Below are 23,293 nucleotides of genomic sequence, written 5' to 3'. Positions count from 1 at the left end.
GGAAGATTTTCAAATAGTAGGAATACTTTTGTTTTTTTAATTAAAAAAAAAATTGTTTTTTAATGTTTATTTTTGAGAGAGAGAGCGAGCACACACGCAAGCAGGAGATGGGCAGAGAGAGGGAGACACGGAATCTGAAACAGGCTCCAAGCTCTGAGCTGTCAGCACAGAGCCCGATGTAGGGTTCGAACCTACAAACCGCAAGATCATGACCTGCGCTGAAGTCAGATGCTCAACTGACTGAGCCACCCAGGCGCCCCAGGAAATTTTAAAGAAGAAACTGCTTCCAGTTTGACAACAGAATATAAGTGAGACTATGTTTGCTTCCTCTTCTTTAGGTGGTCAGTTCTTCAAGCACACAAATGTACCTCAATGTATATTCTGCATGGAGTTCCTCTAGGAAACACTAAGCCTAATGTGACTTAGTTGACATTTCTCTTAAAGAGAACCAGTACAGTTTTAAACCTTCAAGTCAACATAATTAATATTTATTAAGCATCCAAGCGTTCTCTGTGCAATTCCGGCCATTCTCGCACTGGTGATCTCTGGACAAGGGTACCAAGAAGAAACTGATGGGTTCCACTTTTTAAAAACACTACCACCACCACCACATAAAAGCACAGTGTTGTTTTCCAGCATAAAAAAATGACAAAGCCAAATGAGGGCAGCCATTAAATCTGTGCTTGCTTGGCCATCAAGAGTACTTTTGGTTTCCTTATAAAACGGTATGATATTGATTCCACTTTCTCCTAAGCTTCCATTTATGCGGCCCTCTCCAGTTGGAGGCAGACTTCTGTCTGAAGTCTGAAAAGATATATAATGTTGGAATCCCTCCTGCCCTCCTACAAACCAACAACACGGGGCTAGCCCCCTGAGGCTCAGTCTCAAATCTGGCTCTGCTAAGTCACTCACCAATGCCGGGGACCCAGTTAGTCGCCTCTCATACTTGCCAAATGGGCATGACAGGGTTAACTTTAGAAGGTCTTTTTGAAAAGCACTGAAAAAGAACAAGTACTCCAAGCATTTATTTCATGCCTTATCCTTCCAGAATTAAAATGTTTTACCTAAATGCAGCATCTCACACACACACACACACACACACACACACACACACACACACACAAATAAATAAGAAATAAGACCTTAGAATTTGGTGAGAAAAACGAGAGAGGAAATAAAGGCACGAGCACTGAGCAGTGGGTCAGAGGCAGAAGTCGGGTCCCTGAAATCCTACACCCAGGCCTGAGCTTCGAAGTTCCCTGCAGCCAACTCAAAGAGGAAAACACTACAGTTACATCATTCAGCATCTTCCCTCCTAACAATTAAAAAATATGTAAGTTCAGAAAATTACCTCTATTTCTGGGCACTGAATTCCTTCTGAATTCTCCATTACTCACAAAAAATAACTGAAAAAGACACTTTGCAGTTATTGGCTCTAAACCACTTAGAAAAGCTAACTGCCACACTTGTGTCTTTGAGAAGGTATGTAGCTAACAGGGCCAGATGGCCATTAAAGTCAATTCCAGTTTGTGACACGAAACCATACGCATTACAGACAGGAGAATATTCGGTTTTCCGTTCTCTTACGGCTACGGGTTCAAAAGGGAACTCTGGGCCTATTTGCGTGCCCACATGACCCCTAATCGGTACAGTCCTTTCGGCTTCTCCAAGGATCCACCAGACAGCCTTAAGGCTCACTGTGAATGTCTTGGGAGTACAATTCTAATTCTATCATGCCACCACAGGCCACTGAGATCTGGAAGAGCCACGGAGTTATACCTCCTTATCTTCTTTCGTGACAACTTGGAAGTCCTGAGCTGCCACCCGCTCAAAGAACAGTTAGCAAAGGAAAAAAATGGAACACTGCTGAGCTCTCAACAGGTCTACAGGAGGCAATAATAAGGGCTCTCAGAGGGCTTCTAAGACATTCAAACTCTGAATGCCTTCTAGCAAAGCTGACTCTCCCAGGAGCAGACGGCATCTTACACAGATGCAAAAAGCACTAACTGTAAAGGAAGAGACTGATAAATCAGACTTCATGAAAATTAAAAACTTTGTTATTTAAAAATACAACTAAGATAGCAAAAGGCAAGCCATAATGGAAGAATCTACTTGCAACGTATATTTCTAATAAAGGGCTTGCGTCCAATATAAACAAAAAACATGTACAAGTCAGTAAGAAAAGAGGCAGAATACCCAATTAAAAAAAAAAAAGACCTAAAAAGCATTAACAGTCAACATACACATGAAAAGGTACTCAGCATCATTGATCAGCAAGAAAATACAAAGGAAAACCATACCAAGATGTTATTACATACCTACTAAAATGGATAAAATTGAAAAAGGTGTGGAATAACTGGAACTCTCATAATTGCCGGTGGGAACGTAAATTAATACAATCACTTTGGAAAACTACCCAGCAAAGTCTAACGCCAATGATCATGTGCGTATGACCCAGCAAGTGGCATTCTTCCAAACAGCCCCAAACTGGAAAAACCCAATACCCGCCAACAGTCACACGGATGACTAAGCCATGTATTATACGACGGAATATTGCACCACAACGGAACAGCAACCACTGCAACCGCTGGTTTGGGCCTCCCAGGTAGAACACTGCGCAAAATAAGCTGGGCACAAAAGAGGACATGCCACAGGACTCCATTTATATGAAGCCGACATGCGGGCAGAACCAACCTACGGTGACAGGGCAGTGGTTACTTCTGCCGTAAAGGATGACTGGGTGGGGGCACCCAGCAAAGTTCCCAGAGTGCAGTGTTACCGGGGGTTCATTTCTGTAAACGTTCATCAAGTTGTGTATCTGTGATTTGTGCACTTTTCTGTATGCCTGCTACATTTCAGTCAAAGGGCTTACTCAAATATGAGGGCCGGATTAAGCACCGTTAAGTGAGGCCTCACCCACTGTCACTACTTTAGAACGGAGTCAGAAGGGGGGAGGGTTACACCAAGGCTCTGAGAGATTGCACAGGAAATCTATTCGGCACAGGCGTTTCTGGCACCGCAATGGAGAAGGGAATGGTTATCTGGAAGGACTGCCACTAGCTTTTATTTTCCAAGTAATTTCCCGGAAACAGCAACAGGCATGGAAGAGAACAGAACCAGAGAAGGCAGAGCTCATAAAGAGAAGAAGGAACTCTGGCAGGTCAGGGGACCCAGCTGTCCCAGCGCCCTTCCCCAGACCCCGAGAACAGAAATTCTGCAACCGCACAGAGAGACAGTGGGTGACTTCCAATCTGATGAATTCTAACTTGATATCCCAGCTTATAACTGTGAGGAGGCACTGATGGCTAATTCTGCTTATGATGGATCTTAGGAAAGTAGTTATGTTGCCTCTGGATATTTTTTTTTTTTTTTAAAAACCTCTTTAATCTGGTGGCTTTTACTTGGTAAAAGATATAACAGAATGGACTATTTTGTAATGTTCCAATTTGCACATCACATTTACCTACTCATAATACCTTTCGTTACATCTGCTTCTTTAAATATTTATCTATTCTGTTTTACAACCATGATCCCAAAAGTATTTCATGCTCATAAAGGTCTGTAAGTTCTCTTATCATTCTCTTTACTAAGCTAATGAATATTCACGTTAAAATAATCAATTACCCAAGACTATGCTCATTGAAACTCCAGCTATCAACGGTTGGTCACATCCCTGGAGAATAATCTGCCACATATCCTAGTGGGTAAGTCCTTGGTGGGAAAAACAAACTCAGCTTTCCAAGGTGAGCGACAACAGCCACCTTATTGAGTCCTTCAAGCATGAAAAATACCTAGTGAATAAATGACATATAACACTGTTACTACTTGTGAAAATAATCCATTCAGATTATAAATGGGATGATGGTTAATTTTATGTGTCAATTTGGCCAGGCCACAGGATCTAGTTTTTGGTCATACACCAATCTAGATGTTTCTGTAAAGATAATTTTTAGATGTGATTAACATTTAAACCAGCAGGCTTTGGGGTGCCTGGGTGGCTCAGTCAGTTAAGTGTCTGACTCTTGGTTTTGGCTCAGATCATGATCTCGCAGTTTGTGGGTTCAAGCCCCGCATCAGGCTCTGTGCTGACAGTGCAGAGCCTGCTTGGGATTCTTTCTCTCTCACCCTTTCTCTCTGCCTCTCCCCCACTTATTTATTTCAAAATAAATAAAAACAGACTTAAAAAAAAGTCAGCAAACTTTGAGTGAAGCAGATTATGCTCCATAATGTGGGTGGACCTCGTCCAATCAGTTGAAGACCTTAAGAGGAAAGACTCACGTCCTCTGAGAAAGAAGGAATTCTGACTCCATATAGCCTTTGGAATCAAGACTGCAACATCTGCTCTTGCCTGGACTCCAGCCCTCTGACCTTCCCTGCAGATGTCAGTCTTCCCAGGCCCCGTGATCACATGAGCCAATTTATTAAAATACATCTCTCTGTGTACGTATTATATTAATAATATAATACAAAGTGATATATAAAATCTACATAAAGAAAAAATGTATACACAACCTACAGATTCTGTTTTTCTGGAAAACCCGGCTTAGTGCACAGTCATTTCTAGTGTAGGATCAAGTTCAGTGTTCCCCCTGGGCATTATTCCCTGCCAAAGTAAACAGTATGGGGCATAAAGAACATGTCATAAAAAGTCTAACAGTGCCCATAATTAACATATTTCCCCCCAAACATCATTATGATCATGAGCCAGGAAAAAATCTGACAAACTCTGTAATGGCCATGTGACCAACTTAGAACTTTCTCCTCTCTAAACTGTTTAATCCAAAGGTTCTCAAAAGGTTCCCCCTTTCGGAAACAACTTCCCAAGGTGATTCTCTGATTCGTTCTTGCTAGGCTGGCCTTCTGCCTCAACTATTTCCAGGTTGGAGTTTCTTCAAGGGAACCTGTAATTACTCAATCAGACACCTGCTTCAAGACAGAGAGTGGGCTAAAGTTCAAGAAATGTCTTTGTGCCAAAAAATACACCTTCTCCACCTGGCTTGATTTCAAGAGGAGAGTTTAACAGAAATCTCAGGAACTGAATGGGAGGGGAGAGGATTAAGGAAAAGACAATGACAAGCCAAAGGAATCCCAAAAAAGACAAAGGGTGGGGAGATCACAGAGGAAGTTTCCTACAGTGTGCTGCAGAAGTGTCCCGGCCCAGGTTCTTGTCCAAGTGAAGACTGAAAGCTCGTGAGCTTCTAGAACAAGGAGCCGATGAGCTAAGCATAATAAAAAACAACCCAGGTTTCATCACTGTTTGTAAACACTGGCATTTAAATGAATTTAAAGGACAGCAAGGAGCTCATTAGCATGACTTACCTCGATGTGGTCGCCCCTCCAATCAACAACGGAATCTTTATGGCCAATCTCTCCATTTCCTTGGCAACAAAAATCATTTCATCCAGGGAAGGAGTGATGAGTCCTGACAGGCCTATTATATCTAGTATTTCAAAAAAGAAGAAAGGACAGTGAGAATGAAGATGAGACAAAAGCAGAGAAGTATGGAAGACTCATTTTAGCAACTCTGTAATAAAGACCGTGAGACCTAACTAACATCGACTCCCCATTTCTAATTGTAAGACATCTTTCCTGACTGGGGAGTTTCGATTTACCATTTGTTTGCTTTACATAATAAATGGGATTTGTAACTTAAAGTTACAACAGTGTACTTTCCACAGTTGGGGGAAGCCATGCAAATAAAATACATTGTTCATGATTTCCCAGACTTGGACGTGTCACGGTATCTGAAAAAACATTAAAAACGATGAGACGATGAGATGTGGAGGAAAATATCTAATGCAACCCTGTAATAAGAAGCCTGTTTCATTCCCCATCTTCCAAGCTGCAAGGAGTTTCAAAGTCACCTATTCACTGATTCGACCCCCACCATCAATGACAATGAAAGCAGTCCCTCACCCCCCACAGGAGCTGGCACCTGTTGGATAGGCTGGGGCATCACCACTTACTGACAGACAGACACAGGGGAAAGGACACTCGGAGGGCCCAGAAGTCTGAGGCACAGTACCTGCTTTGTGCTCAACGGCAGCCTTCAGTATCTTGTCGCAGGGAGTCATGACCCCTAAATCAATAACTCTGCGGTACAGAAATGAGAGGTGAGAAAGTTGGGGAGAACCCAAGAGAGACAAAGCCTTACTTAGCCATCAAATACCCCTCTAATGTAAATTGGAATCACAGTGACTCACTAAGGACAACTACAACTACCATTTATTAGGTACTTACCACATGCCGGGTGCTAGGCTAAGATTTTTAAAGCAGCTTTATTGACATAGAATTCATACAGCATAAAACTCACCCATTCAAAATACATGATTCAGTGATTTTTGGCATACTACATTGGTTTTTTAAGTTTATTTATGTTGAGAGAGAGAGAGAGAGAGAGAGAGAGAAAGACAACAAGCTGGTGAGGGGCACAGAGAAGGAGACAGAATCCCAAGCAGGCTCCACACCATCAGCACAGAACCCAATGCAGAGTTTGAACTCATGAACTGTGAGATCATGACCTGAGCCGAGATCAAGAGTCAGATGCTTAACCGACTGAGCCACCCAGGTACCCCTACGTTATTATTTGTTTTAAGCTCTAGTAAAATACATAAAGTACCATGTGCCCTTCTAACGATTAAGTTTAAAATTCAGTGGCCCTAATCAGAGTCAGTCACAGTGCTGTGCAACCATCACAATACCCGGTCATCTCCCCAAATAGCAACTCTAATCATCTGGCAACAGTTCCCCCTTCCCAGTGGTCCCTGTGAATCTGCCAACTCTAGACATCTGTGTAAGTGGACTCATACATCATTTGTCCTTATATCTGGCTTATTGCACTTAGCACAACGGACACACACGTTCTGCCTATTCACTCGCCTGTCAGTGGACACGTGGGCCGTCTCCCCCACGCTGAGCTTTTTGCACAATCAATCCCATTTTACCTTCAAAGCGGCTCCAGGATGCAAGTACCACCATGGGCTCCATTTTACTGAAGAAGGGCCCAGAGACATTAAGCAACTTTGTCCACACAACTAATTAGCAGTAGATTTGGGACAAGAACCACGATCTGACACCATAACCCATTCTCTTGGCCACTGAGGCCAATAAAAACGTTGGGCAAGTTCACTCAGTAAACACCTACTGAACAGGAGAGACTAGCTGGAAGCCAATGTGAAGGATCATCAGGAAGGTCGGTTCCTGCTCACGGAAAGCGGACAATATGAGAATCTGGTTACTGAGTCACGGGAGAGGGAGACAGAACCAGGGAGCAAATCACTGAGGGAGACAGGGTAAGAGACTCAAAGGAAAAGCTGACCCGAGGGCTTGAGGGCCACATCCAAGATGGAGGGCGGGCACGGAGCAGAAGTGCAGGGGCCCGCTTTGTGGGAACACAGTAAGACTGGAGGGGCTCCAACTGATAGAGGAGGCGCTTTCTGAACTCAAGAGGATTCCCACCCTGGACAACATTCCATGTACGACTCCTCTATTCGAGATTAAGAAAGCACCCATCATGGTGGTCATTTTTACAATTTAATTTCATCATGAGTATGCATTTCACAGCATGATTTTCACCTCTTTCATAATGTCAACAATTAAAATAGGCAAAATAATTGGGGGCACCTGGATGGCTCAGTTGGTTAAGCATCTGACTTCAGCTCAGGTCATGATCTCACAGTTTGTGAGTTCGAGCCCCGTGTCGGGCTCTGTGCCGACAGCTCAGAGCCTGGAGCCTGCTTCAGATCCTGTGTCACCCTCTCTCTCTGCCCCTCCCTTGCTTGCACTCTGTCTCCCTCAAAAATAAACAAACATTTAAAAAAAATTTTTTTTAAATAAAACAGGCAAAGTAATTTTAAAAAAAAGGAAATCAACGAACTACTACTGGACACACCATCATCTGGTCAGAGGGGATGCCTGACAGGAAGGAGTCTTGCTTCTCGCTATGTATCTTTTTATACTCACTTTCTAGCTTGCTCCCATTATTACTTGAAAAGAAAAGAAAAGAAAAAACTGGCCCATATGAATCCCCAGTAAAAAGCAAGACAATTTCAAATCAACGATAACTACGCTCAGCTTTGTCGGCACTAACCCAGCAGAAAGTAAACGCTGTGCGTTTTACTGATGTGGGACGGCAGGTCCTGACAACAGTGAGATGACGCCACGTTTTTGTTTTTAGCAAATTAGGAAAGGCTGGTGACTACACCTTTTGTTAAACTAGGACTAAATATAGACTGTTGCATACAAAATTGAGTACAATAGCGTATTGCTTTTTAAATCGAGACAAGACGGCATACATTTCAAAGCTGTGTTCAACGTCATATGGTATTTTCAAAATTCAATTACAAATCATCAGTCTGATGGCGAGAATCAACTTGCTCTCATTTCTTTTTCTTGTTTTAAGCAGTGTGTCCTTCGGGAACATCTTACACATGCTTGCTTTGTTTGAGGACATTGAGGAGACCTTGTGGCTGGACAGAAATGCGGAAAGGGGGAAACTGTAGGCACAGAGGTCAGAGAGGGCATCTTAAGGGGGGCAACTAGTGCAATTTTCAAAATACCGGGTTTGAGATTTCTTTAGATATCCAAATGGAGCTCTCAGGTAGCCGACTGGATACGTAAGTCTGGAGTTCTGGTGAGGGGTCCATGCTGGAGACAGAACCTGGCACCTGGCACCAAGGTGTTAGAAAGTCACGAGACTGGATGAGATAAGGCCGTCCCGGGCCTTGTTGGCCTGGATGTGCCCCCTGGAAACTCAGAGCCTTGGGTCCAGACCTACTTTCATCGGGTCTTTTAACAAGACCCCCAGGGGAGGGGAAGGCACATGACAGTCTGAGAAGCACCACTGTGGGTGGCAGGACAGAGAAGAGGTCCAAAGCCTGAGCCCTGGAGCACTCCCCTATTTGGGGGTCGCACAGAGAAGAAAAAATCAGCAAAAGAGAGAAAACCCATGACGAGTGAGGAAAGAAGGGTTCTGAAAACAGTGGGCTAGGCGACTGGGACACAAGTTCAACTTCCAGTTTATTAGCCTGTCTTAAGAATACTGGGAAACAGTCAAACAAATCATTCAGCGGGGGCGTACTTCCTGACCTTCCAGGCACAGAGAGTAATACTTACAGCTCTGAGATGCATGGAGGTGGTTGCTCACCATCAGGGACAAGCAAGCCCAGACAGAGGCCACCCCCAGCCCCACCCTCAAGGGAAAAGGGATGTTCCCCACACATCTGGGCTGAGAAAGTATTGGCAGGTTCGGAATATGCATACGGTGTGACATTCGTGGAGTGTTGTCACCTAAACTGATGACCATTAGAACCATCCGAGGAGGGGGGATACGTGGGCTGAATCTTGAAAAAAGTAAGTAGGTATTAGCTCAATGAAGGAAAAAAGAGGGTAGTCTACACAGAGACTGGCACTAAAGGTCCAGAATGATGAACCAGCTGGCCCTGGGGAACTTCAGCAGAAGGAAATGACCTGAAGCATTGGGGGAGGGGCTTCTATGGCTGCGGCCATTCTTCCCGCCATCCCTTTCCACTGTCCCTCTGCTTTACTGCAACTTCCTGTTTCCCCCACATACATCTCCATTCCCCCTGGTTTCCCCTGGTTTCTTCAATTGGAGCCATGTGCCCATGTCCACAGGCCTCTTCTAATCCACATTCTTATATTATGCCACAGGAGAGACTACAGAGAATAAAAAATTAATGTTATGGGAAAATGCTGATTTTAGGAATCCTCTTTCTAAAGTGTTTATAAGAGGGCTTTAAACACAAGCATTTACTTTGGGCTTTTAATTCAGAAAAAAAAAATGTAAGCTGCACTCGATGCTTTAGCGAAGGCATCCGATACTAGATGAGAATACATACGATATTATAATAGATAAGAAGTCCCTTTTACTCTCTACAAAAATTAAAAAGGAAAATCAAAGCCACGCACCTGCATCCATCATCAAATGCTTCACATTTGCTGTCTCTTGAAGAGAACTGAAGATGACATTTGTCTCTGATCCTGCAATTCACACACACTACCACTAGATGGAAGCACCCAACCACTCTGCAGTCCCCAGCCAAAGTCTCCAATCTGTGCTTAAGCGGTGCTGACAGTGTCTGTTTCCATTTCTCCTTTTTTAAAACAACGAATGAGACAAATTCTGGAAAGTCTCCCTTTCAAATATAACAAGTTGGGCAGAGGAACCGAATAGCTATTTTTCCAAAGAAGACATCTGAAGGACCAACAACGTAGATCAGAAGACGCTCAGCATCACTCATCATCGGGGAAATGCCAATCAAACCCAAAATGAGAAACACCTCAAACGTGTTAGAATGGCTGTTATCAGAAAGCCGCGTGGTAACAAGTGTTGGCCAGGATGTGCATGAAATGCTGTCACCGTAAAAAAAGAAACGGTAACTATATGAAGTGAAAGTGCTGTTGGCTAACACTATGGTGGTAATCACACTGCAGTATGTAAGTGTACCAAACCAATACGTTGTACACCTTAAACTTATACCATGTTTTAGGTCAATTACATCTCAATAAACCAGGAAAACTGTGTAACACCCCCCACCCCTATATATACATATCAGCTTGAAAATCTCTGAATAATTATCTAGTGAGCATGTGTGGAGCATAGGACTAGACTAGTCTGCCCTTGACTTAGATAGTCATTTTTCTCACTCAGCTGAACACTCTAATATTATTCAGTTTGAAAGTATTTCATTTATAGCCATCTGTATATTGCTTAATTTTTACTCAGACAGATTAGCAACAACTGGTTAAATATAAACAGGCCTCTGTTATTATTATCTTCTTCACCAGATCCATATTTTTAAAGTACTAGATATAGGATATCTAATTTTATTTTATATTTAATTTTTTTAAATATTTATTTATTTTTGAGAGACGGGAGTGAGACAGTGCACAAGCAGGGGAGGGGTGGGGTGGGGGGAGGGGGGACACACAGAATCCAAAGCAGGCTCCAGGCTCTGACCTGTGCTAACACAGCTAGCACAGAGCCCAACGTGAGGCTCAAAGTCAGGAACCATGAGATCATGACCTGAGCCGAAGTTAGACACTTAACCAACTGAGCGATCCAGGCACCCAAATATAGGATATCTAATTTTAAATTTTCTGCTGACATATCCTACTTTTTCTTACACAAACAATGTGCATTAACTGTGTTTACAGTGTGCGTTTACCTGTGCTTTACCAGTGTGTTTTTTAAAATGTTTGTTTATTTTGAAAGAGGGAGCACAAGCAGGGAGGGGCAAAGAGAGAGGGAGAGACAGAATCCCAAGCAGGCTCCATGCTGTCAGCGCAGAGCCCGATGCAGGGCTTGAACCCACAAATCGTGAGATCATGACCTGAGCCAAAATCAAGAGTCAGACACTCAACCGAATGAGCCACCCAGGTGCTCCCACATTTTCTTTTTATATAAAAATTATTAAGGAGCATATTTAAAATCCATTTTCAGGTACTATCTGATCAAAAAACATTTTTAAATACTTTATATTACTTAAGAGGAATTTAACTAGAATGTTAACATTAAACATTACAGTTAAAGTTGTTTAACTTTATAATCAATAGTGGAAGATAAACTGAGAGAGCAGAGTCCTCCCTTTTGGAATCAGAAGCCCTGAGTGTATGGCTTGCCACTTGCTGGCTGTGTGACCATGAAGAAACTCCTGAACTTCTCTAAGCCTCAGTTTCCTCATCTGTAAAATGAGAAAGACAATAACTGAAGCGGGCAGCACAGGATCAAAACCATAAGAAGGAAGGAAGGAAGAAAGAAAAGAAAGGAAAAGAAAACCATCAGGAAAAGAAGACAGAAAACAGAAAAATCAGTGATGTAAAAACACTAGCTCATTTGTGAAGTGGTAACCAAATGTTAGGTATTAGTGGTCTCTTGGTGGATCTATCCCCTTAGGTCTATTCAAATTCTCAAATTTACATGTTCTACTAGATCACAGAATCTAATGCATCATCCCCAGAAAAATGTTCTCTGTCTGGACAGAACTATCATCTTCAGTCCTCTTGACTTCTTTTTCCTTCAAAAAGAAAAAAATCCTTACCACCTTATGAGATTTTCTGCATCGATGACAAAGAGCCTGGAACTAGAAAGCTGCCTTAAGATTTGGTTCTGGATGGTTTGCTAGACTCACTCACTAGCTGCGTGGTTCACTCCAGATCCAGCCTAGAACCTGGAGGCTCAGCAAAAGTATACATTTAACTACATAAGGTAGATGGCGGGGGGGGGGGGGGGGGCACTTGCCTACTAGCTAACACCATAAAATGAAACTGATCAGGGGGCCACGTGTTAAGAGGCACAAGACCCAAGAGGGCGTCTGTCGTGATAGAAAAGGTTTGTACGTTCACTCATGTTTTTATAAAAGGGATAATTACAGTTTCACTAGAAGATGTTTCTCCAGTTAGACTTATGAGCAAAGACAAGCACCCCTTCAATGCACAGGACAGAGGAACTGGATGTGCTGGAGGAAAGCCTCGGGTTTAATAAGCAGGTTTCACAGATGCTGACATTCAGCTGGAGCAGCACCCTGGAGAAATGCCACAGTTCTCCCCGGCCTCTTAGAACGTCTTTAACTGGAGGAAAAAACATTCCTAGTGTGATTCTTTTGGCTACTTACCCATTTTCTGAAAATAAAAAATTATAAACTCATGACAATAATATCTCAAGAATTGCTTTAAGAAGTTTACCTACAAGCTGCTTTTTTTCAACAGTTTCTGGACCACGATCACAACTGTATAGGTACCTGGCTATTTAGCCTCCTAAACAGTAAATTTCTTGAGTTTCTTGAGAGAAGTCAACTAAATCATTTTGGTGTCTCTAGTGCAATGTGTGGTCTATAGCAGACGATCTATAAACATTTGTAAGCTGAATTCAGTGCTGACTAATTATGATGAATGCAAACAGAAACCAACGACATCAGGTTTGAAAAGGTGAGACCAGAGCAGAGATATCTTGTAGATTTCAGGAAGGAAAACCCTTATCCAAATACTTACTCTATAGTTGAAATCTCATGACAACAACCTCCGATGTATTTACCTTTTAAAAAAGAATAAATACATCCCAAAATTCCTCATTTGAAAGACTGGGAGAGGGTACTAAGTGTTCTGACAGCGAGTGGGCAGAAAACAGAAATGTCTGTGAAGAAAGAGGCAAAAGTCATCCTGATACCGTTCTCGTTCCTTGCCTCCAGCCTTCCTGAGGGCTTCTTGGTTGCATTAAATTGGCCTCGAATACAGAGATGAGATGGTTAACCAAGTTGAAAGGAGGGAGGGGCTGGAAGGGTAACTGTCACGGGACAGCCGGAGAGACCCGTGAGGGGCCACGGCTGCGCCACAGGCCTGGCTCTCTTCAGAGAGGACACAGTACGTTGGAAGGAAGTCCATGACTCACAGGGACTGTGGTTGGACATGGACCGGAGAAGGCATTAGTTGTACTAGGCTTTGGATCATAAAGAATATGTTGAAATCTGAGCAAAACATACACTTACTATATAGGTCATCAGCTCTCACATGGAAATAACTTAGTGCTGAATATGTATCCACTATAAAGAGACACATCAGCAAGAGATTTTACTTCTGTACATTCCAAAATCTAGCTTCATCATTTCTAAGAGGCATGCACAGTCCTGTTCTAAGCAGAGGAAGGAGAGAATTGTACAAAGCCTTCTTATAAAACCCCATTTAGCCAAAGTCTCAGCTCTAAGATCTCCGCTCTGAGACTGCCATCATTTACTGAGGAGAAAAACAGAACACGCTCTAGGCCACTGGCTGCAGGCAGGAGCCCAGTGTTCTAGTAATTAGAGCCTCTGGCCCAAGGTCAATTCTCAAGAAGCCTCTTGGTTATTCTGACCCGGCTTGAATAGTTTTTACTGTTCCTTTTGTCCTTTTCAACCAGATTAACAGGTGACAAAGTTACTCATTTATTTCATTTGAAAAGGTGTGTTCAATGTGGAAGTGCGAAAACACAGTCAGGAAACAGAAATTAAAAATAACCTTCAACATCCACGGCTGGACCCTACCCCTCCCAAACAATACAGAATCACTGCTGCAAATGCTTTAAATTTTGAATAAGAAAGGGGATGAGAGAGGTGGGTCTTGACTCACCTGAAATTATTGCAGCCAAGGACAACGCCAACTATGTTCTTGCCTATGTCGTGCACGTCCCCTTTCACGGTGGCCAACACGATGGTGCCCTGGTAGGGGTCCTGGGGAGCAAACCAAGCAGCTGAGCACTGCTGTGGTCACTTAGAACAGATCAACTTAAATCTCTAGAAGCAGACAAGTGTTGCCACAGAAAGCACTCTAATACAACAAAGACAACCTCAGAGACTGACCCAGAACCCACATCACATGCTCTGCAAGTACAAAGCTGTGCCCCCGAGCACTTCCAAGGCAGCCTGCCTAGCAGGGGAGCTCAGGGAACTTCAAGCATGGGTTCCATCACCTCGAAGAACAGTTTAAGTTCGAATCCAACACGGTCCCATAGCTGAACGACAGATCTTAAACTGCAAAAACACTGTCTGAGAAATATTTATTGTGAGCAGGAGAGGGAGAGGCGGGGAACAGAGGGAGAAGCCTCATCAGAATCTGAACCACCATCTCAACAGCATTTAATTATCTTTTGTTTCTTCAATACCATTGTCCTAAGCCCTGCCAGCAACCCCTTCCTCAATTAATTAGTTAATTTTTAAAAAGAAAAGGAAAAGGCACACAAGGCAAGTGGGAGGTCTGTCGGAGCCATTCACAAGCTCACACCAATTTAAGGATTCAGAATCCCACGGGCCAAAGCTGGCTGAGCTTCTCAGGGAGCTGAACAAGGTCAAAGCTTCATGAATGACTCTGGAGGCACAGCCAACAAGATTTAAATTAGATCCGGAAGCAGTGCCAAGGACATTACCAGTATACAGAGACAAATCAGTGAAGAGGTTTTCCAAAGCCAAACCTGACTCAGTTACCTCAAGGGGAGGGACCGATCTCTACAGCTACAGTGTCTAGCACAGCATCTGGCACATAGTAGGAGCCTTGTGAACGGTCAACAGATAAACAAAGTGGTTTTGTTTTGAAATCACGGGCTCGGTTTGAAAAACTACGCTCATATTAAAAATTCAGAGAGCCACATTCACAGGAAAATCCCAGGGTATTCTGATATCTGGTAAAAGAGATCACCGCTCTATTTTATCAATCAGTGACAGGCACAGCCAAGCCCCGTGGTCCCTACCCCAACCCAGTAACCGTCTCTGAGGCCAATTCCTCCCAGGGCCCACCGGCCTGGACAAATGACTTGCCTCCTCTTCTTCTATGCCAGCATGCGTTTTATTTTCTTCTCTTTCTTTTTCCATGAAAGGAATAAGGTGGCCAACGGCCTTCTTCATGACTCGAGCTGACTTTATAACCTAGGAAAAATACACAGAGTCTGGCATCTTTTACCAAACCCCCTGAATGGTTGCTACTGGCCCCTCGTAGCCTCTTAACTTAGCATAAATGAAGAACGCAAGCTTTGGCCTCGGGTCAGCCACACCGGAGTCCACTTTTGACAGCAGACAGGACGAGGAATGAGTTCCTCGTGGAGAAAGACAATGAATGAGGCACAGAAGGAAAACAAGGCTAGGACCCCCGTGCTGCGATTCCTGTCCTCTGAACCCCTCTGCACACTATTGTTTCTCAGCCTAGAAGGCCGCCCACCACTTCTCCAAGTTCTGTGTGCCCTTTTCCACTCACCAGAGCCCCTTCTCAGCCTTCCCGTCTTGCTCCCCAGCACTACAATTCACTTATAATTAAGGCTTCTGCTGAAGCAAGAACGGGGCCTTTTACAGAATCCATCGACGTATGCTACTATTCATGGGTGGGAGTACGATGCACCGTCTCCAAGTGAATCCTCAGAGCAGAAACCCAGCAGACACCATTAGCCAAATGAGCAAGGTTAATATAACCAGTAATGAGACACAGCAACATTCTTGGCCTCCTCATAGGATCCACTGAGAAGGGCACAGCATCACCCTTATGCTTGCCAAAAACGAACAAACATCAGACAAACCCAAGCTGAGTGGCAGCTATGTAAAAACTCTGCTGCACTCTTCAAAAATCAAGGTCATAAGGAAAGACTGAGGAGCTGTCACAGAGACCAGGATAAGAGCAGTGTGGAGCCTGGAATAAAAAGAAAACAGTAGTGGGAAAACTGGTGAAATCTGGGGCAGCTGGGTGGTTCAGCCGGTTAAGCATCCGACTTCAGCTCAGGTCACGATCTCGAGGTTGGTGGGTTGGAGCCCCGAGTCGGGCTCTGTGCTGACAGCTCGGAGCCCGGAGCCCGGAGCCCGGAGCCCGGAGCCCGGAGCCCGGAGCCCGGAGCCTGGAGCCTGGAGCCTGGAGCCTGGAGCCTGCTCTGGATTCTGTGTCTCCCTCTCTTTGTCTGCCCCTCCCCAGCTCATGCTCTGCCTCCTCTCTCTCTCTCAAAAATAAACAAACATTAAAAAAAATCTGGTTAAATCTGAGCAAGGTCTTTATTTTAACAGCATTACACCGCTGTTAACTGCACTCAGGTCAAGGAAAAATGTTTACCTTTGGGGAAGAAGCTGGGGGAGGGATATACAAGCCATTTTTCAAGGTATGTTTGCAGTGTGTCTGTCTAATGTCACCTCAAGAATGCAAAGTTAAAAGTAAGTCAACGTCATGAAAAACAAATCGTTCCTCGTCTCGTGCGTGGTGGTAGTTTGGCTGGTGTATACGTGTGAACACTTTTCACACCGTCTCCTCCACAAACATGCACTTCATGTATGTTAATCATACGACAAAAAAAGCTGTTAGAGAAAGGGTGAATATTATGAAAGAAAGTGGGCATTTAGTTAAATACAGGAAGAGTAATTAGAAAAACCAAAACAGGGCCTTGTTCCGTATGCCTCGCAGCCCCGACCCTGATGGCCCCACAGATGTTTTGTTAACTGATATGGTTAGTAGCTCCTATAGATCAAAATAAGAGTTCTGGTTTTCTCGAAACATAAAATTTAATGTTTATCACTATTCTAAACGCATCCTTCAAAATGAATACTGGCTGGTCAAATCAAATGCTAACGTTATTAACTTTACATGAAGCAGGGGTTTTATTTTAATTTGGGGGAAGAGCACACAGGTGCTGGGAGTAAGATGTGGTGGCACTTCCTCCTCACAAAGCAAAGGATTTCCAGATGACCTCTAACCTCTAACCTGCACATCGCCCTGAAGACGGACCTCCCGGACGTCACTCGTAGGACATTTACAGAAAGAATGACCACATCTCAGCGCCCACGAGCTCTTGTCAAACTCCAAACTTGAGAAATCTACCCGAACTTACTATTTACTCAAAGACAAAGTCTTTTTCTTTCAATTGTGAAAACCACCCCCCATCTTTTGCCAACCTGAGGCAGAAACATTTTTCCAGCTCCAAAAAGGTCACCGACAACTTTCATGCCGTTCATGAGAGGCCCTTCGATTATATTCAGAGGCCGGGGATATTTTTCCTGGTTTAACCTGGCTTCTTCAGTATCCTCAATAATATGTTTTTCGATACCCTATTTAAAAAAAGGATAAAAATCACATTAAAAATTGGCCTAAGGCCAGTCAATAAAGAATGAATCATAGAAATGCTTACGAGTACAGGGTTTGGAATTAGAGTACGCGGGTTCAAATCCTGGCTCACTAATCTCAGCAATTTATCAAGCCTCAGTTTCCTAAACTGTCACACAGTACCTGCCTCATGCGGTTAGTTTTGAGAATTAAATGAAATAACCTATGTAAAGTGCTCAGCTGGCTTTACTGATACAAGGTAAGCACTCCCTAAAAGTATGCAGAAGTGAAAGAAGGAATACTGTGAGTAAAGTCCAAATTCATCATAAAATACACTGTGTCCCACCTGAACGTTTAGCAGAGTATGCGTTACTAACGACCTCCTGTGGAAGCAGTGTGTGTTGTCAAGGTAAAGTTCTGGGGCTGGGGAGGAATGACAGTGGGCAGGACCCTTAGGCGAAGTCCAAACCCACAAAGCCTCCGCTGACTCACCCAGCCTTCACTGATCAAGCCTTAATCCTCGGTGTCCCCAGTTCAAGGTCCCTTAAATGTGGCTCAGTGATTCCACAACCTGAAATATGTGCATCTCAAAAAAGTTTCAAGAGGTTGAAAGTTAAATTCGAGAGCCAAAAAGAGAACTCGCAAGTTCTCCGGACCACAAGTGAGGACACCGAAGCCAAGAGCTTATGTTGTCTGAAGTCCAAATTATCAGCAGAAGATCCAGGACTTGCTCGTGGATCAAATGACGGCAACTTGGTCTAGAACAGCGTTTCCCGACCTTGGCAGTACGGACATTCTGGGCTGAATAATTCTCTGTCACGCGGGCCCGTCCTGTGCACTACAGGAGGTTTACGGGATCCCCCGCCACTGGATGCCAGGAACACCTCCCACTCCCTACTGTGACGACCTAAACTACCTCTAGACACCGCCAACTGTGCTCCGTGGGCGGGGGGGACAGTGTCCAAACTGCTCAGGAGTGTTCTAGGGAATCTCCCCTCCAGCAACCACCTCGAGGCTCCACCAGCCAGCCTGTTCTCACTCACCCCGTGCTCCCACAGCTCACCTTCACAAGGGCATACTCGAGGCGTTCTTCAATGGGGCCATTCCTCCACTCGTCAGTCTGGACGACTTTCTTCCCTCCTTTGCCATGAGTCTGAGTTGAAATTAGGACAGAGAGTGGGTACAACAAGCCCTCACAGCAGAAAACTATGGCTTATTCTATTTTTATATTGCTGGTGCCTAGTTGAATGTCCAGCATGAATTAAGATCTCAATTAATGTTTGAGGGAAGGACAGAGACAAGGAGAGGTGTTTTAGGATTTAAGCCTGTGGTGGAAGGGTAAAATGAGGCTCCCCGTTCCTCCTTTCCTAAGGGAGCAATTTCAAACGAAGTATGGCCAGGCAGAAAGAGAAGCTGTTCCCACACGTGCTGGGCCTCCGAAGGCCTCCACGTGGAGCATCACTACCCACAAACACGTGCGGAGAGGCCGTCATGTGCCAAGCCACACGGCACCCAGGACGCGGGCACACCCAAGGGGTGCAAGACACGGCCACGCTCTCAAGGACCCCGCCACATTGTAAGGAGGCGGAAGGGGAGCCAGCAGAGAAAGCACGTGCCAGGGGCTGGATGAGTATGATCCAGACAACTACGTGCTACAAACCAGACCCAGGGTTTCGAGGAATGAGTCGTCACCACAAACCCGGGGGGAGAGAGACTTTGAGGAAACGGACAGATTCAGCAAAGGGACAAAAAGTGCAATGACCGTGGTCCATGAGGTGAATTGCATGGCCTTATCTGTTTCTCCATCTCAAGTGGTGGCATCACTTGCCCAAACCAAAAATCTAAGTACATTTGTGAACATTCATCCCTTCCTCTCTTTCGGTCACTCACCGAGCCCTCAAAATTTCTCCCCGCCGGGTGCCTGGGTGGCTCAGTCGGTTGAGCGACCGACTTCGGCTCGGGTCGTGATCTCACGGTTCATGAGTTCAAGCCGCGCGTCGGGCTCTGTGCTGACAGCTCGGAGCCTGGAGCCTGCCTCAGATTCTCGATCTCCCTGTCTCTCTGCCCCTCCCCGACTCATGCTCTGTCTCAGAAATAATAATTAAAAAAAATTTTTTTTTTAATTTCTCCCCGCCGTGCTTCCAAGGTCCGAGCCGTGAGCTGGTCTCTGCAGCCCACAGCCGCCCCGACCCCAGTGCACCTTCTGCACTGGAACCAGAGGGGCCTGTCCAAAATGCAAATCACGAAGCACCCCTCCCCGCTCCCCACCTCCCCCCCACCCCCGTGAAAAAATTCACCGTAGGTGTCGTATTCTTCCAGGGATATATTCCTTTTCTAGGCCAAGGACCTCTGGCCACGGCTCCGCTCCGGGCCGTGCCACGCGCCAATCTGGCTTTCTCCCCCTGACCGCATGGGCTGCGTCTTCTGCCCCGCCGGCCCAGCGGCCCAGCGAGCCCAGCTACCCAAACGCTGCAGCTCCTCACACTCCCCATCATCTCCCTTGCCCCTGGGCCTTCACAGTCATTCACCTGACACGCATTCACTCAGCACCCACCTATGGGCCAGCCCCCCACCCGCTACATGCAAATGCCCCTCCCCGGGGGACCACCAGCACCGCACTCCAACACCAAATCCTCGCCCGCCGGCTCGCTCCTCTCTAGCTTCCAGGCCTCCCCTGACCCTCGGCTCCGGGAGGCTTTCCCCGACCACCTGTGCGCCTTCAGGTTCAGTGTCCCTCCTGTGCGTTCTCACGGCGTCCCGCGCTCACCGCGCTGGATTACACCTGTGCTGTGCCTTTCTGTGCGTCTCACTCAACCGCAGAGCACATCTCTCTTACTACTTGGATCCTCCAGGCTCAGTGAGGCACACAGCACAGAACAAGAGTTCAGTAAATACTGGCTGAGTGGTTTAATGCTGAACAAAACCAGATTTTCTGCAGCGGTGGTTTACAGGACAGTAGAGGCCAAGTCACGGAGCACCAGAAATCCATGTGATGGAGCCTGGATTTAACCTCACAGGCAACTGTGGGGCGGGGGCAAGGGGTGGGGGCGCAGGACAAAATTCAAAGTTCCGAAGCTGCAGAATAACGAAGCAGTATTTTCTTTTTTTTTTTTACGAAGCAGTATTTTTAAGAGAAGCCCAGAAGGGGGAGGTTTTAACAGTCCGGGATAAAGGCCTGGACTACAACGCCGGTAACAGGAAGGAAGAAGACAAACACAAAGACATTAAGCGACAGACCACGTGTAAGCAGAGATGGAAGGACCTGGGAGAACCCCAGAACCGCAGGGTTGGGGTGCTCACTGCAGTAACGATGGCACAAGGGTCTCCTCACCTATCGGAAAAACTACAGATGGCGATTTAAAAAGAATAGTTTGCAGCATGAGTCACGGGAGTCGAGACACGGAAGCAAACTAAATGTCCGCTGGTGGACAGACAGATCCAGAAAATGTGGCAGAGGCATACGCAGTCACACTGTCCAGCCACGACGATGGCAAAGCCCACAAAACCAGAGCTGTGTGGCACTGCAGAAAGAAACAGAACGAGAAAAGAAAAAGCCCTGCTAAAACTCACATTCATGTCACCTGACACAGAACACCCCATTTGCTCTATGAGCCATCAGACAATGCCTGCCTGCGGGGTGGACTTGGAGGAGTGAAAACAGGGCAGTGTTGCAAACACTCTTGGAACAAGGACCTGGTGTGTCCACAGAAACGCCACGCTGTGCAGCACTTACGTGGTGGGGAGGGGTCCAGACGGAACGTGATTACAAACAGCGGCCAACGAGGACACAGGGAAGGCCAGTGAGGATTTCACCAAAGTGTTGGCGGCTGCAGCGAATGAAAACCACCCCACCCAATGAACGTGCTGCAGAAAATCAGTGCTTCGAGCAAGAGGGACACCGGAGGGCGGCTATTTCACAAGCACAACATGGCACGCGGAGTCCACCTTGCTCTCCAACTAGTTGCTCAACAGGATGTTCGCCACGAGCGAAACACAGAATGCCTCACGGGTGAAACACACACAAGACCCACTGTGGAAGCTCAGCAAATACAAAGCTACCAAGTAAAGCGACCAATCAACTGTCATGTCCATCTGGCTGCTCCTTGTATCCATATCTACTGCTCTAGGGAAGCTTCTGTGTCACGGGGTCCTCACGGTGATTGCTGCTTCGTTTCTGGAATCAAGGGGAGTAAACTGCTCCAGAGGAAGACAGAGAAGAAGGCGACCTCCAATGGCAATGAGGAAGATGAAGGCTAGATGAAGGATCAGATAACCTTTTTCACAGAAAAGTATCAAGAACAGTCTCACAATCCAAGGTCGTTCAGGAACGACTGTGTTCAGAACAGAGATCCTTCCAGCCCAAAGGGCTCATGACCTCCATTAGGGTACTGCTTGGTAAGGAAACTGCTCAAAGATCACATGGTACCATGCCATCTCCAGATGTCGTTACCAACAATAATTTATTCATCACAGGTCAGTCTGCACCCGATTAAAAGAATTATTTTTCAACAAACCCATTAACTCCCCCAAAGTGGGATTAGAGAGCTTAGCGAGATCAGACAGAAGATGCTTTCCACCTGTTCAACAAGGTATCACACAGGGACTTGGGTGCAGACTGCATCGTTTAATAACAAGAAGAGATAATCATTTTCTTACAAAGAAAAAAAATCTTCAACCTTTACTTGCCCCTTAATATCACTGCTTTTTATGCTCCATTTGCACTTGGTACATCCTGAGAAATCGCTACAGAGCTGGCAACTCGTGGGACTTATTAAAGTATACCTGTTTTGGTTATTAATTCCCTTAATGGTAACAGAAGTCACCTTGAAGGTAGACAGCCTACTCGACAGACGGGTCAATGGCTTGTAGTAAGTCCTTGTGGCTACATTAAGAGGGAGGAAATTTCTTATAAGATGGATTGTTAAGCTCTTGCAATTGCTGTTAAGATCTCCCTCAGTTTGGCTGTGCCCCAGGGGCAAAACCTCTTCACAGCTCAGCAGGATACACAGAAACAAAAATCTGTAAGCAAACTCTAAAACACAGATGGAAAAGAAGGACTGACATCACCTACAAAGTCAACAAAACCTTAAATGAGAACAGCCTTACACACAAGGATTCCCACCTTTCTTCCGTGAGAGCTGGCTCATCTGGACAGTGGAGGAAAAACTGAAACAGCACATCACTGTGTGGGTAAGAACACTCTGGTACAACTTCATAGTTATAGAAACTCGGATGCCCTTTTGGCTTCACTGGAACCCCGAGTTACTAACGGACAGGTCTCCCCACTCAGTGGAAGACAGGCTCGGGAGAAAATTGAATAGCGTTCCACACTCAGGTTCTTGATGTCTGAAGACTATTCAAGGGCTAAGCACTCTGTCTAGATGAGCAGAAACAGTTCTGGAAAGGGGGGGTGGGAGAGATCTAGAGACTGTTTCGTATGCAATGAGGTGAGAAGCACAACTTGATTATATTTGCGGTAATCAAGACCGGATCCATCCTGGCCTTGGCCCACAAGAGAAATCGGAAATGTGTTTAAGGAACGGGAAGGAGGAGCCTGTGCTCACTGGCACACAGTCTGAACTCCGTGAGCTTCACTGAGCCCACAGCAATTTCAGAAACTTAAGTCTTGTCACCTGTAAGCTGACAAGGAGGCAGTTAACCCTGAACCTTCCTAGCCTTCCTCCAGAGCTCTCTAGTACTCACTCTTCGACGGAAGCGGAAAGTGAGCATCTCTGCCAGAGTT

General features: G+C 45.3%; 1 protein-coding gene across 3 annotated transcripts in view; it reads right to left on the bottom strand.

Moving 5' to 3' along the window:
• MTR (5-methyltetrahydrofolate-homocysteine methyltransferase) overlaps nucleotides 1-23,293 on the bottom strand; it is a 137,128-nt gene that overhangs the window by 48,407 nt on the left and 65,428 nt on the right. For all 3 annotated transcript variants that reach the window (XM_019418899.2, XM_019418900.2, XM_019418901.2), the window contains exons 19-24: nucleotides 18,614-18,703; nucleotides 17,403-17,555; nucleotides 15,300-15,407; nucleotides 14,119-14,219; nucleotides 6,026-6,093; nucleotides 5,320-5,440 (exon numbers count right to left, since the gene is read on the bottom strand). In XM_019418899.2, the coding sequence (XP_019274444.2) occupies nucleotides 5,320-5,440; nucleotides 6,026-6,093; nucleotides 14,119-14,219; nucleotides 15,300-15,407; nucleotides 17,403-17,555; nucleotides 18,614-18,703 (641 nt within the window). The remainder of the gene's footprint in view (nucleotides 1-5,319; nucleotides 5,441-6,025; nucleotides 6,094-14,118; nucleotides 14,220-15,299; nucleotides 15,408-17,402; nucleotides 17,556-18,613; nucleotides 18,704-23,293) is intronic.

Source organism: Panthera pardus, unplaced genomic scaffold (genome assembly GCF_024362965.1).
Source record: "Panthera pardus isolate Hobbes unplaced genomic scaffold, ASM2436296v1 HiC_scaffold_22, whole genome shotgun sequence".
NCBI classification, from domain to species: domain Eukaryota; kingdom Metazoa; phylum Chordata; class Mammalia; order Carnivora; family Felidae; genus Panthera; species Panthera pardus.
Note: the sequence above shows the minus strand (reverse complement) of the source record. Positions and strands in the feature narration are given on the sequence as shown.